The sequence below is a fragment of the Hippopotamus amphibius genome, chromosome 8, assembly GCF_030028045.1.
Source record: "Hippopotamus amphibius kiboko isolate mHipAmp2 chromosome 8, mHipAmp2.hap2, whole genome shotgun sequence".
In the NCBI taxonomy this organism is placed as follows: Eukaryota; Metazoa; Chordata; class Mammalia; order Artiodactyla; family Hippopotamidae; genus Hippopotamus; species Hippopotamus amphibius.
Genome location: NC_080193.1, coordinates 32,026,340 through 32,039,139, shown reverse-complemented (window position 1 = coordinate 32,039,139; position 12,800 = coordinate 32,026,340). Strand labels below are relative to the sequence as shown.

At 36.2% G+C, this 12,800-nt stretch overlaps 1 protein-coding gene across 5 annotated transcripts in view; it reads right to left on the bottom strand.

The window, feature by feature from the left end:
* HERC2 (HECT and RLD domain containing E3 ubiquitin protein ligase 2) overlaps positions 1-12,800 on the bottom strand; it is a 232,287-nt gene that overhangs the window by 97,434 nt on the left and 122,053 nt on the right. For all 5 annotated transcript variants that reach the window (XM_057747100.1, XM_057747098.1, XM_057747097.1 and 2 more), the window contains 5 exons: positions 11,915-12,023; positions 11,658-11,797; positions 5,038-5,228; positions 4,208-4,313; positions 4,032-4,123 (listed from right to left, as the gene is read on the bottom strand). In XM_057747100.1, coding sequence (XP_057603083.1) covers positions 4,032-4,123; positions 4,208-4,313; positions 5,038-5,228; positions 11,658-11,797; positions 11,915-12,023 — 638 coding nt within the window. The remainder of the gene's footprint in view (positions 1-4,031; positions 4,124-4,207; positions 4,314-5,037; positions 5,229-11,657; positions 11,798-11,914; positions 12,024-12,800) is intronic.

Genomic DNA, 12,800 nt, shown 5'->3' with positions numbered 1-12,800 from the left:
ACAATTGTAATACAACATATATATACACCCAACATAGGAGCATCTCAATATATAAGGCAAATATTAATAGACATAAAAGGAGAAATTGACAGTAACACAATAAGAGTGGGGAACTTTAATACCCTACCTTCATCAATGGACAGACTGTCCAGACAGAAAATCAATAAGGAAACACAGGCCTTGAATGATACATTAGACCGGAGGGGCTTAAATGATATTTATAAAGCATTCCATTGGAAAGCAGCAGAATATACATTCTTTTCAAGTACATGTGGAACATCCTCCAGGATCAATCACATGTTAGGCCACAAAGCAAGCCTCTGTAAATTTAAGAAAACTGAAATAATATCAAGCATGTTTTTCAACCACAATGCTGAGATTAGAAATCAACTACAAGAAAACAACTGCAAAAAAAAACACAAACACAAGGAGGCTGAACAATATGCTACTGAACAACCAATGGATCACTGAAGAAATCAAGGAGGAAATCAAAAAATACCCACAGACAAATGAAAATAAAAACATGATGATCCAAAACTTATGAGATGCAGCAAAGCAGTTCTAAGAGGGGAGTTCTCAAATAAACAACAAATCTTATGCCTAAAGCAACTAGAGAAAGAAGAATAAACAAAATCCAAAGTTAGGAGAAGGAAAGAAATTATAAAGATTAGAGAAGAAATAAATGAAAGAGAGACTAAAAAAAAAAATAGAGAAGATCAATGAAACTAAAAGCTGGTCCTTTGAAAACATAAATAAAATTGAGAAACCTTTAGCCAGAATCATGAAGAAAAACAGGAAGAGGGCCAGAATCATTAAAATCAGAAATGAAAAGTAGACACTATAACCAAGAGCACAGAAATACAAACAGTCATAAGAGACTGCTATGAGCAACAATATGCCAATAAAATGGACAAATTCCTAGAATGGTACAATCTCCCAAGACTGAACCATGAAGAAATAGAAAATATGAACAGACCAATTACAAGTACTGAAATTGAATCTGTGATCTTAATAATTGCAACAAACAAAGGTCCAGGACCAAGTTTCATAGGTGAATCCTACCAAACATTTAGAGAAGAGTTAACACCTATCCTTTTGAAACTACTGCAAAAAAATTACAGAGGAAGGAACACTCCCAAACTCATTCTATGAGGCCACCATCACTCTGATACCAAAAGGAGACAAAGATGGATGGATGGATGGATAGGAAGGAAGGAAGGGAGGGAGGGAGGGAGGGAGGGAGGGAGGGAGGGAGGGAGGGAGGAAGGAAGGAAGGAAGGAAGGAAGGAAGGAAGGAAGGAAGGAAGGAAGGAAGGAAGGAAGGAAGGAAGGAAGGAAGGAAGGAAGGAAGGAAAATTTACAAGCCAAAATCACTGATGAACACAGACACAAAAATCCTCAACAAAATACTTAGCAAATCAAATCCAACAATTCATTAAAAGGATCATACACCATCATCAAGTGGGATTATCCCAGGGATGCAAGAATTTTTCAATATCCACAAATCAATCACTGTGATACATCACATTAAAAAATTTAAGAATAAAAACCACATGATCATCTCAATAGATGCATAAAAAGCCTTTGGCAAAATTCAAAACCCATTTATGTGGAGGGAATATACATCAACATAATAAAGGCCATAGAGCCCATCCTGTGCTTGAAATAAAGATACTGTACTACTGTACTCTATACAGTACTGTAAAGTACACAAAAGCACAACCACTTGTAGAGGATGCACACTCATGACAATGTATGCCAGACACATAAACTAACTTACACAATTGTTTTTTGAAAGTTTGCAACTTGAAGGTTCATATGCAGGGGACTTACTGCACTTCAAAAACTATAGGACACTAACAAAGGAAACAGAAGACGACACAAACAGATGGAAAGATATACCATGCTTTTATTTTTTATTTTTTTATAAATTTATTTATTTATTTATTCATTATTTTATTGGCTGTGTTGGGTCTTTTTTTTGCTGTGCGCGGGCTTTCTTTTTAGTTGCAGTGAGTGGGGGCTACTCTTCGTTGTGGTGCGCGGGCTCCTCATTGCCATGGCTTCTCTTGTTGTGGAGCATGGGCTCTAGGCGCGTGGGCTTCAGTAGTTGCAGCACGTGGGCTCAATAGTTGTGGTGCACGGGCTTAGTTGCTCCGCAACATGTGGGATCTTCCTGGAGCAGGGATCGAACCCATGTTCCCTGCATTGGCAGGCGGATTCTCAACCACTGAGCCACCTAGGAAGCCCCTATACCATGTTTTTAGATTGGAAGAGTCAATATTGTGAAAATGACTATTCTATCCCAGGCAACCTACAGATTCAATGCAATCCCTATCAAATTACAAATGGCATTTTTCACAAAACTAGGACAAAAAAGTTTTTAATTTGTATGTAGACACAAAAGACCTTGAATAGCCAAAGCAATCTTGAGAAAGAAAGCTGGAGCTGGAGGAATCAGGATCCCTGCCTTCAGACTATACTACAAAGCTACAGTCATCAAACCAGTATGATACTGGAACAAAAACAGAAATATAGATCAATGGAACAGGATAGAAAGCCCAGAAATAAACCCACACACCTTTGGTCAATTAATCTATGACAAAGGAGGCAAGACTGTATAATGGAGAAAAGACAGTCTTCAATAAATGATGCTGGGAAAAACTGGACAGCTACATGTAAAAAAATGAAATTAAGACATCGTTTAACACTGTACACAACAATAAACTCAAAATGAGCTAAAGACATAAATGTAAGACCAGATACTATAAAACTCAGAGAAAAATAGAGACAGAACACTCTTGACATAAATTGCAGCAAGATCTTTTTCCATCCATCTCCTAGAGTAATGGAAATAAAAACAAAAATAAACAAATGGGACTTAATTAAACTGAAAAGCTTTTGCACAGCAAAGGAAACCATAAATAAAATGAAAAGACAACCCAGAAGATGGGAGAAAATATTTGCAAACAATGCAACTGATAAGGGATTAATCTCCACAATTTACACACAGCTCATGAAGCTCAATATCAAAAACACAAACCACCCAATCAAAAACTGGGCAGGAGACCTAAATAGACATTTCCCCAAAGAAGACATATACATGGCCAACAAGCACACAAAAAGATGCTTAATATTACTAATTATTAGAGAAATGCAAACCAAAACTACAATGAGATATCACCTCACCAGTCAGAACAGACATCATCAAAAAATATACAAACAATAAACGTTACAGAGGGTGTGGAGAAAAGGGAACCCTCCTACACTGTTGGTGGGAATGTAAATTGGTACAGCCACTATGGAGGACAGTATGGAGGTTCCTCAAAAAACTAAAAACAGAACTACCATAGGACCCAGCAATTCTACTCCTTGGCATATATCCAGAGGAAACTCTAATTCGTAAAGATACACACACCCCAATGTTCACAGCAGCACTAGTTACAATGGCCAAGACATGGAAGCAACCTAAATGTCCATCAACATAGGAATGGATAAAGAACGTGTGGTGCCTATACACAACGGAATATTACTCAGCCATAAAAAAGAATGAAATAATGCCATTTGCAGCAACATGGATGGGCCTAGAAATTATCATATTAAGTCAGACCGAGAAAGACAAATATCATGTGATATCACTTATATGTGGAATCTAAAAAAAATGATACAAATTAACTTATTTACAAAGCAGAAATATACTCAGACATAGAAAACAAACTTATGGTTATCAAAGGGGAAGGAGGACAGGGATAAATTCGGAGTTTAGGATTAACATAAATACACTACTATATATAAAAGAGGTAAACAACAAGGACCTACTGTATAGCACAAGGAACTATACTCAATATCTTGTAATAACCTATAATGGAAAAGAATCTGAAAAAGTATATATATACACACACATATATACGTATAACTGAATCATTTTGCTGTATACTTGCAACTAACACAACATTGTAAATTAACGATACATCAATAAAAAATGTACATATTATAGCTTAAAAAAAAGGAACACTATCTAAGCTACTTACCTCTGTGCAGTCATTCAGAAGGGACACTGTGGTGTCAGTAGGGTTAATGTTGATTGTCTTTAATTCAATTAGGTTATTTAGGGAATTTCCACCTAGGAAAGAAAAGGGGGTAAAGGAATCAAAGGAGTTTTTATTGTATGATAGAAGATAGTTTTTGAGTAAAGTAATTCAATTACCTGACACAACAACCAGGGAAGGCATGTAGCTACTGTCAGCAGGATCTACTATCATTTTTAATCTATGAACAAGAACATCTGGGAAAATCTCCAAACGAATCCAATGCTTTATAGAGAAAAAAAAAAACAAGGCTTCTTAGTAAAATAGGGCTATATTTTAGCTAGAAAGACAGTATAAGCTAAAGCTTGAATCTCAATGAGATTTTTAAAATATATAATTTCACAAGAGAGATAGAATTTGCCTTTAAGCTGGCAGAAACAAGAGTATTCTACTCCATTACCTGTTTATTACAAGAAAGTCTCCCTCTAACCCCCAGAAATGATGTGTTTATAGACTGACCTAGGGAGGTCCCTTAATACCCATCAAAGAGTGGGTTACAGAAAACACTAGAGTTAAAGTGGAGGGAAAGCACCTTTCTCCAAGTCTAACCTGCACATCTGGATGAAGCACACCCATGTGTCAGTGGAATTAGAACAGCATTCCAAAGATAAACACATATTTGTTAGGATTTATCAGAGAAACTTCTAACCAGAAGCAGAATCTGAACTCATATATTTTATGTGGGGGAGTAAAACAAAACAAAACAATGGCTATTACAGCCTCTATCAGTTACATAAAATCTATCACCTGCACTGTTTAAAAATCTCCTACAGTAAAAACTGGATGGCACATTTCTCTGCAACTTTAAAGGAATTATGAACTAAAATATAAAATGAGTACGGAGGTGCCACCACAGTATAACTTAGTAGGATTTCAAAGTTCGTGCTGAAGCTCTCAAAGGTAAAGTCGCCTAAACGAGCGTCTCTGGAAGTGCCCTGCGGCACACTACCTTTCCTTGCGAGCCGGAGGACTGCCAGCAGGGCTCGCTGCCATCAATGAGACGGGATGCCTGGTTCACAGAGGACGACACATTGAGGCTCTTCACCATCCGCGCCCAGCTATCCAGCAGCATTCCTGGCTGGCTGCTATGAGACCGCTTCAGCTGCTTTCCAGAACGGCCACAAAATACTGCAGACTGTCCTGTTTAATTGTGGTATAACAGTGTCAACACTTGTGGTGCAGAACCTTCACAACCACGAGACAGGGAGTATTATGTAGTGCTAAGCTCCTTACTTCAAGAAAATAGTAAGTTTCCAAATTAAAAGGAGCTAATAAATACCAAAAAGGGCTTCAAAAACCTAGTCTAGGTATTTGACCCCAATTTATGAGATGAAGTTCACATAATGCTACGATTTATTCCACTTGAGTGACATATTTCCAGAGAGCGTGATACATACAAGCTGGGGTGGGGTCAGTAACTGTGCTTACAGAAAACATTCTTATCAAAAAAGCTTTCACAAATGCAACAAAAACAAATCTGTGAAGTTTCTACCTCTACTAATGGTAAATCTGGAAATTCATCTAGCTCCCCCACTGAGGACAACTAGAAGAGGCAGACAAAACATTTAAAGATGAATAAATCTTGAAGGAATCAGAGTTAACACAGTGATAAAGAATTATGGGACCGAAATCAGAGGAAGGCTGAAATGAACGGTGTGCAGATGAGCTGCCCACGGATCAGAGGCTGCTTTCCCCGGAGGTATTTATCAATTTCTAAGCAAAGCCTTAACGAGGACACATGGCACTTCTGATGGCTTCCTGGGGGGCAGGAACTGGAGTCCAGAGCCCACCCGGAAAGAAGAGGATGACCCCAGGAAAACTCACACTTTGGGCTGGGATCCCAACAGGAAGAACTCCTAGAGGAAGGGTGAACTCTGCAGGGTTGTCTGTGTGTATTCAGATGGCAGCTCTGCATGAAATCATCTCAATCAATGAAAACTGGATTGAGGTGAGCCCAGATAGTTACTTAGCCCAATTACCTAGAAGATCAACCCTCTCCCCTGCAGTCCCTGGAGAAAGATATCTTAGGCCTCAAATTGACTCAACAAATAATTTTTAAATATAATGTCCAGTGCATGACAGAACATGAGACAAGAAAACATGACTAAAAACTATGAGAACGACAGACAACAGAAAGAGACCCAAGAGGCTCCAGATATTAGAATTATAAGGTACAAATTTTATAATAATTATACTTACTATGTTTGAAAAGATAAGACACTGAATATCTCAGTAGATAATTAGAAACTATTTTTTAAAAAAGAAAGACTACAGGCTTCCCTGGTGGCACAGTGGTTAAGAATCTGCCTGCCAATGCAGAGGTTCAAGCCCTGGTCCAGGAAGATCCCACATGCTGCAGAGCAACTAAGCCCATGTGCCACAACTATAGAGCCCACGTGCCACAACTACTGAAGCCCGCGTGCCTAGAGCCCATGCTCTGCAACAAGAGAAGCCACCTCAATGAGAAGCCCATGCACCGCAATGAACAGTAGCCCCACTCTCCGCAACTAGAGAAAGCCCAAGCCCAGCAACGAACACCCAACACAGCCAATAAATAAATAAATGTATTTTTTAAAAAAAGATTAGAACTGTTAAATATATTAATTAAAATTAAAAACAATGAATAAGTTTACCAGCAGACTTGACTCGGGTGAAAAGAGAATTAGTAAAATATATCTAGAATGAAGAACTGAAGAGCAAAAGTTTAGAAAACATATATGAGAAGGTGAAAGACTTAGAAGACAGAGATAAGATCTATCAAATGAAAGTGGAGTCCCAAGAAGGACGGAAGAGGAAACAGGGCTTTGGTAATATTGGAAGAAATACTGAATGATGGAAAGTTTTACAAAGCAGACAAAACATATCAAGGCACAGATTTTAAAAGCCCTACTCTGAAAGCTGGAAAAGTAGATCTTAAATGTTCTTACCATACATACACAAAAGGGTAACTATGTAAGGTGATGGATGTGTTAACTACCAATCTTATTGCGGTAATCATTTTGCAACACATATGTGTACCAAATCATCATGTTGAACACTTTAAACTCACACAAAGTCATATGACACTTAAAGCTCAAAAAAGCTGGAAAATTAATTAATTAAAAGCTCAACTAACCACAAGAAAGATAAACACACAGAAACACATATGTATGCACATGTAAAGTTTGTGTAAGATAAAAACAAAAGAATATTGGGTTTCCTAGGTGGTGCAGTGGTTAAGAATCTGCCTGCCAATGCAGGGGACATGGGTTTGATCCCTGCTGCAGGAAGATCCCACATGCCACGGAGCAGCTAAGCCCGTGCACCCAAAAAAAAAAAAAAACAGAGAATATCTCAAAAGCAGGCTAAGGGGAAATACAAAGATTGAATAGCTTTAATGGAACAATAACTACACTTGTAGCTCACTTCAGAAGAAATAACATAAAACCAAATTACAATGGAATAGTATTTCTAAAGTGCTAAACATCCCAGCAAAAATATTTTTCAAAAATAAAGGAGAAATAAAGACACACAAAAACAGAATTCATAACCACAAAGATGCATTAACAAAAATATTAAAGGCTATTCTTTAGGCAGGAGAAAAATGATGATAGGTGAAAAGTGAAACATTAAAAAAAGGAATAGACAAAAACTACAATATTAAGCATGTGAAAAAAATCTTGACAAATACTGACTACAGAAAATAACATATCTTGTACTGTTTAAAATTTACATGTGTAAAAATTTTAAACACAATAATAAAAACATGGTAATTTACATCAGAATGAGGGTTAATGAAGTTAAAGGGATCGCAGGTCCTAGCGCTGCTTTGGAGGAGGGTAAAAATACTAAATAATATTAGATTTTATAAGTCAAAAAAGGATGTCCTAATATCTTGAGTAACTACTAATGCCAAAACTGTATATAACATACACCACTCATATAGTATATGAATAAAATGTGTAACTTCTAAGCCAAGTGTGTGTGTTGGGGAGTGGCAGCTGGCTAAATAATAAAGAACGTATCAGTACAAAGGAAGATAGAATGGAGAAAAAAGGGAACAGAAAACAGGCGGAACAACTGAGAAGTTGATCAATTTAAAAAAACATATTTCAGTAACTGCCTTAAATGTAAATAGATATCTAAATGATCCAAATAAGTGACAAAGATAATCACACTGCAAATTTTTTAAAAAACAAAACTATCTACAACCTCCAAGAAATATAACTAAAACACAAGATTACTGAAAGATTGAGGGTAAAGGCTAGAAAAAGATACACTAAGCAAACACTAACTTCACCACAGACCTGCAGGAGACATTCTTTCAGGCATGCATAAATCATGTAAAATCCTACTATATGCTGAGTCTTATGATTATACAAAAGTTTCCCCCCAAAATGTCAAAGATCAATCACGATACACAATCTGAGTGCAATGCAGAAACCAATAAATAGGTAGAGGTAGAAAATGCTGACATGTTTGAAAACTTAAAAATCAATGAACACAAGAAAATAATTCCAGTAGAATTTTAAAAATACTTTTAAATGAATGATGATAAGATATTACTACATATCAGCATTACAAGATACAGCTTAAGTCACGCTTAAAGATAAATTTAAAACTTTAAGTTCATATATTAGAAAGTATGAAAGTGAGAAAGTAATGAACTAAATAAGCATTCCACAGGGGAGACGGACATCAACATAAACCTAAATTCCATAGGAAAAAGAAATGAAAAAGATATGAGAGACAGCAATTCAAAGCCAAAAATTAGTTCTTTGAAAAGACTAATAAAATTGATAAACCCACTGCAGGCTGATCCAAAAAAAAAAGAAAAGAAAAGAAAAGTATTCAAAGTTAGCCTTGAAAGGGAGATAGCTCTGCAGAGTCTACAGATCTCCTTCATAAAGATAAGAGAATATTACAAATTAGACTAGAAAGGAACTTCCTCAACATGATAAAGGCTATTTATGAAAAACCCACAGCTAACATTATATTCAAGCTTAAAGACTGAAAGCTTCCCCACTAAGTCCAGGAACAAAACAAGGATGCCCGCCCTTGCCACTTCTATTCAACCTATAGTAGAAGATGTAGCTGAAGCAATAAGGCAGGAAAAAGAAATATAAGGCATCCAAACTGGAAAGGAAGAAGTAAAACTATCTCACTTCACAAACAACATGATCTTATATGCAAAAAACCTTAAAGACTCCACCAAAAAAAAACCCTGCCAAAGCTAATAAATTCAGCAAAGTTGCTGGATATATATTCAACACAAAATGTGTTGAAAACATGCAGTGTGTATTCATAGTGTATATTTCTATACACTAGCAACAGATATTCCAAGATGGAAATTTTAAAAAATAATTTAATATAGCATGAAAAATAAACACTTTGGAATAATTTTAACCAAGAAAACATAAGGCTCATAACACTAATCACAAAGCACTGCTGAAAGAAATTAAAGAAGATCTAAGTAAATAGAAAGACAATTGACAATTCTGTCCAAAGTAATATAGAGAATCAGTGCAATTCCTATCAAAACACTGTTTTTCACAGATGTAGAAAAATCCATCCCAAAATTCATATTGACTTCCAAAGGACACCAAATAGTCAAAACAATCTTTTTCAGAGTTGGAGAAGTCACATTTCCCAGCTTCAAAACTTACTACAAAAGCTACCATAATCACAGCCTATGGTATGGTACTGATGTAAAGATAGGCAAAAAAAACAGACCAATGAAATAGCCCAGGAAAAAACTCACATCTATGGTCAATCGATTTTCAAAAGGGTGCCAAGACCATTCAAGAGTGAAAAGACAGTCTTTTTTAACAAAGTGTTGGGAAAACTGGATACACACATAAAAGAATGAAATTATACATTATACCATGCATAGAAATTAACTCAAAGTGATGCAAAGACCTATTTACAGTTAAAACTGTAATCCTCTTATAAACACAGGGTCTGATCTTCACAACTTTGGATTTAAACAATGATTTCCTAAGTTGACCCAGAAGTGAGTATGACACGAAATGTACAGACAACAAAAGAAACAATAAATTGTTTCATTAAAATTTAAAACTTAAAAAAAAAATTAAAACTTTCATACATCACAGAATCCTATCAAAAGAGTGAAAAAAACAACCCACAGAACAGGATAAAACATTTGTAAATTACAATATATAAAGAACTCCTACAACTCAATATCAAAAGTTTCAAAAGTGAATTGACATGCCCCCCACCCCCCGAAAGATATACAAATGGCAAAAAGCACATGAGAAGAGGCTCAATGTCATTTGTCATTAGGGAAACTCAAATCAAAATCACAAGATACTACTTCTCACCCATGAGGATGTCTGTAATTTAGAGGAGGAGGAGGGGAGGGAGGGGGAGGGGCGGGGAGGGAGGGGGAGGGGCGGGGAGGGGAAGAAAATAATAAATGTTGGTAAGGATGTGGAGAACTGGAACAGCAAAAACATTGCTGGTAGGAATGTAAAATGATGCAGCCACTATGGAAAACATTTTGGCAGTTCCTCAAAAAGTTAAAGAACTACTTAACGACCCTGCAATTCTATGAGGGCAAGTCAAAAATTATCCACACTCTGGCTGCGTGGCCAACAGAAGTTTTACTATAACCAGAGTGTGGATAATTTCTGCCTCGCCCTCATACTTCTAGTTTTGAAAATAGGGACTCAAACAGATCTGTACATCAATGTTCACAGCAACATTACTCACAATAGTGGAAAGGGACAAGCAACCCAAATGCCCATTAACGGATGACTGGAGAAGCAACATGTGGCATATGCACACAATGGACTATTACTCAGCCATGACATGAGGTTCTGACACATGCTACAACACAGATGAACCTTGGAAACCTCACGCAAGGTAAGATAAGGCAGTCACACAAAAACACAAATTCTGTGTGGTTCCACTTACAAATGAGGTACCAGAATTGTCAAATTCATAGAAACAGAAAGCGGATTAGAGGTTGCCATGGGTTGGGGGAGGGAAGAATGGGGATTATTGCTTATTGGGTACACTCCTATTTTAGAATGGTGAAAAAGTCTTGGAAATAGATAGTGGTGACAGTGTGCAATATCCCCTTAATTGTACACTTAAAAGTGATTAAAGTGGGAAATTTTATGCTGTATATATTCTACCATAATAGAAAAAATATATAGCAAAAGATATACAAATACAAGGGTGAGTCAAAAATTATCCACATGCCAATTCTATAAATTCAGAGTGCGGATGATTTTTAACTCACCCTCTTAAAAAGACTCACTCTCCATCTATCGAATTCCACATCTCATTCAATGAAACATTTACTAGTTTCTAGAGATCCTTTCACTGTTCTTTATTGAAATACAAGCAAACAAACCCTGTTATTCTAGTCCCAGTGACCACTCATTGCTTGAAAAAAAAAAATTCATCAAGTGGGTAGGACAACCTTTCCTGCTTTGCTGGGCACACAGTACAGTGCTCTCCATATAAATATGAACTTTAAATAGCAAAATTAAGCACATTTGTTTCCACAATAATTATCTCAATAACAGTTTGATGAAAGAGAACATAACCAATCTACTATACCTGGTTCATTTATTCTGCCAAATGTATGCCTGGTGTTATGCTTTCTGGTTTTGAAACAAGTTTCACAAAAATCAAAGTCATCACAGTTTCTGCATTTGAATCTAGATCCATTGATGGGAAACATCTGACAACCATCGCACCTATTTTTAAAATAGCCATCGAGTTGATAAGAAAAAGATGAGGTCATTTATTAAATTTAATTCCAAAGAAAACCATTCCTCCCAAACAAATCTAGCAAAATAAAAATAAAAACTCACGTAACGCCAGGATGAACACTAGGTACCAACTCCATTTCTGATAACAGACCAGTCCAGTGAGACTGCTGAGGAAAGTCAACAATAACATCTTTTCCATTGGCACTGAAAGCTAGGACAGAACAGAAATTGTCTGAAACATCTTTGTCACCAATAAAAACCTAAAATTAAAATTATATCTATACATAGCTATACTTATTTCTGCTTTACCAAGAGTACGTCTCTTTTAGAGAGACATACTAAGATACTTATGGATGAACTAACACATGATGTCAATCAGGGATCAGCATCAAAATAACGGAGGGAGGGGTCATGGATGGACAACTTTGGCCAGGAGTTGTAAACTGTTGAAGCCAGGTGATGGGTACACAGAAGTTCATTATACTATATTCTCTACTTTTGTATATGTTTGAAATTTTCCACAATAAGAAGGTTTGTTTAATTACTGCAAGCAAAAACTCCATTCAGTATGTTAGGGAATAAACATTACATTAATAATGTTAAGACTTCTATTGCCCTTTCGTGAAAGCTACTCTAAACATAAATTTCTAAATCAAGTTATTTCAATTTATCTTCGATTTGATTTGTAAAACTTTGAAGACCCTCTTAAGTAAACTGTCAAATTAAAATGAAAACTGTTAAAACTAAATTGAAAACTGTTAAAGTAAAATGTTAAATAGCTATTTGTTCTTATGTAACCTAAGAAATACTAAAACCCCTGTCACCACCATGGCGGCCATTTCTAATCTAAGTTTTTTGACAGTAAGAGAGTTTTTCAGTACAAGACTGAAACAAGACAACACAAAAAAATGGCATCAAAAAAGTTTAAAGATAAAATAAAACCACACATATACTTGATCATTTCTCATACAGTTGTTAAAATGGACAC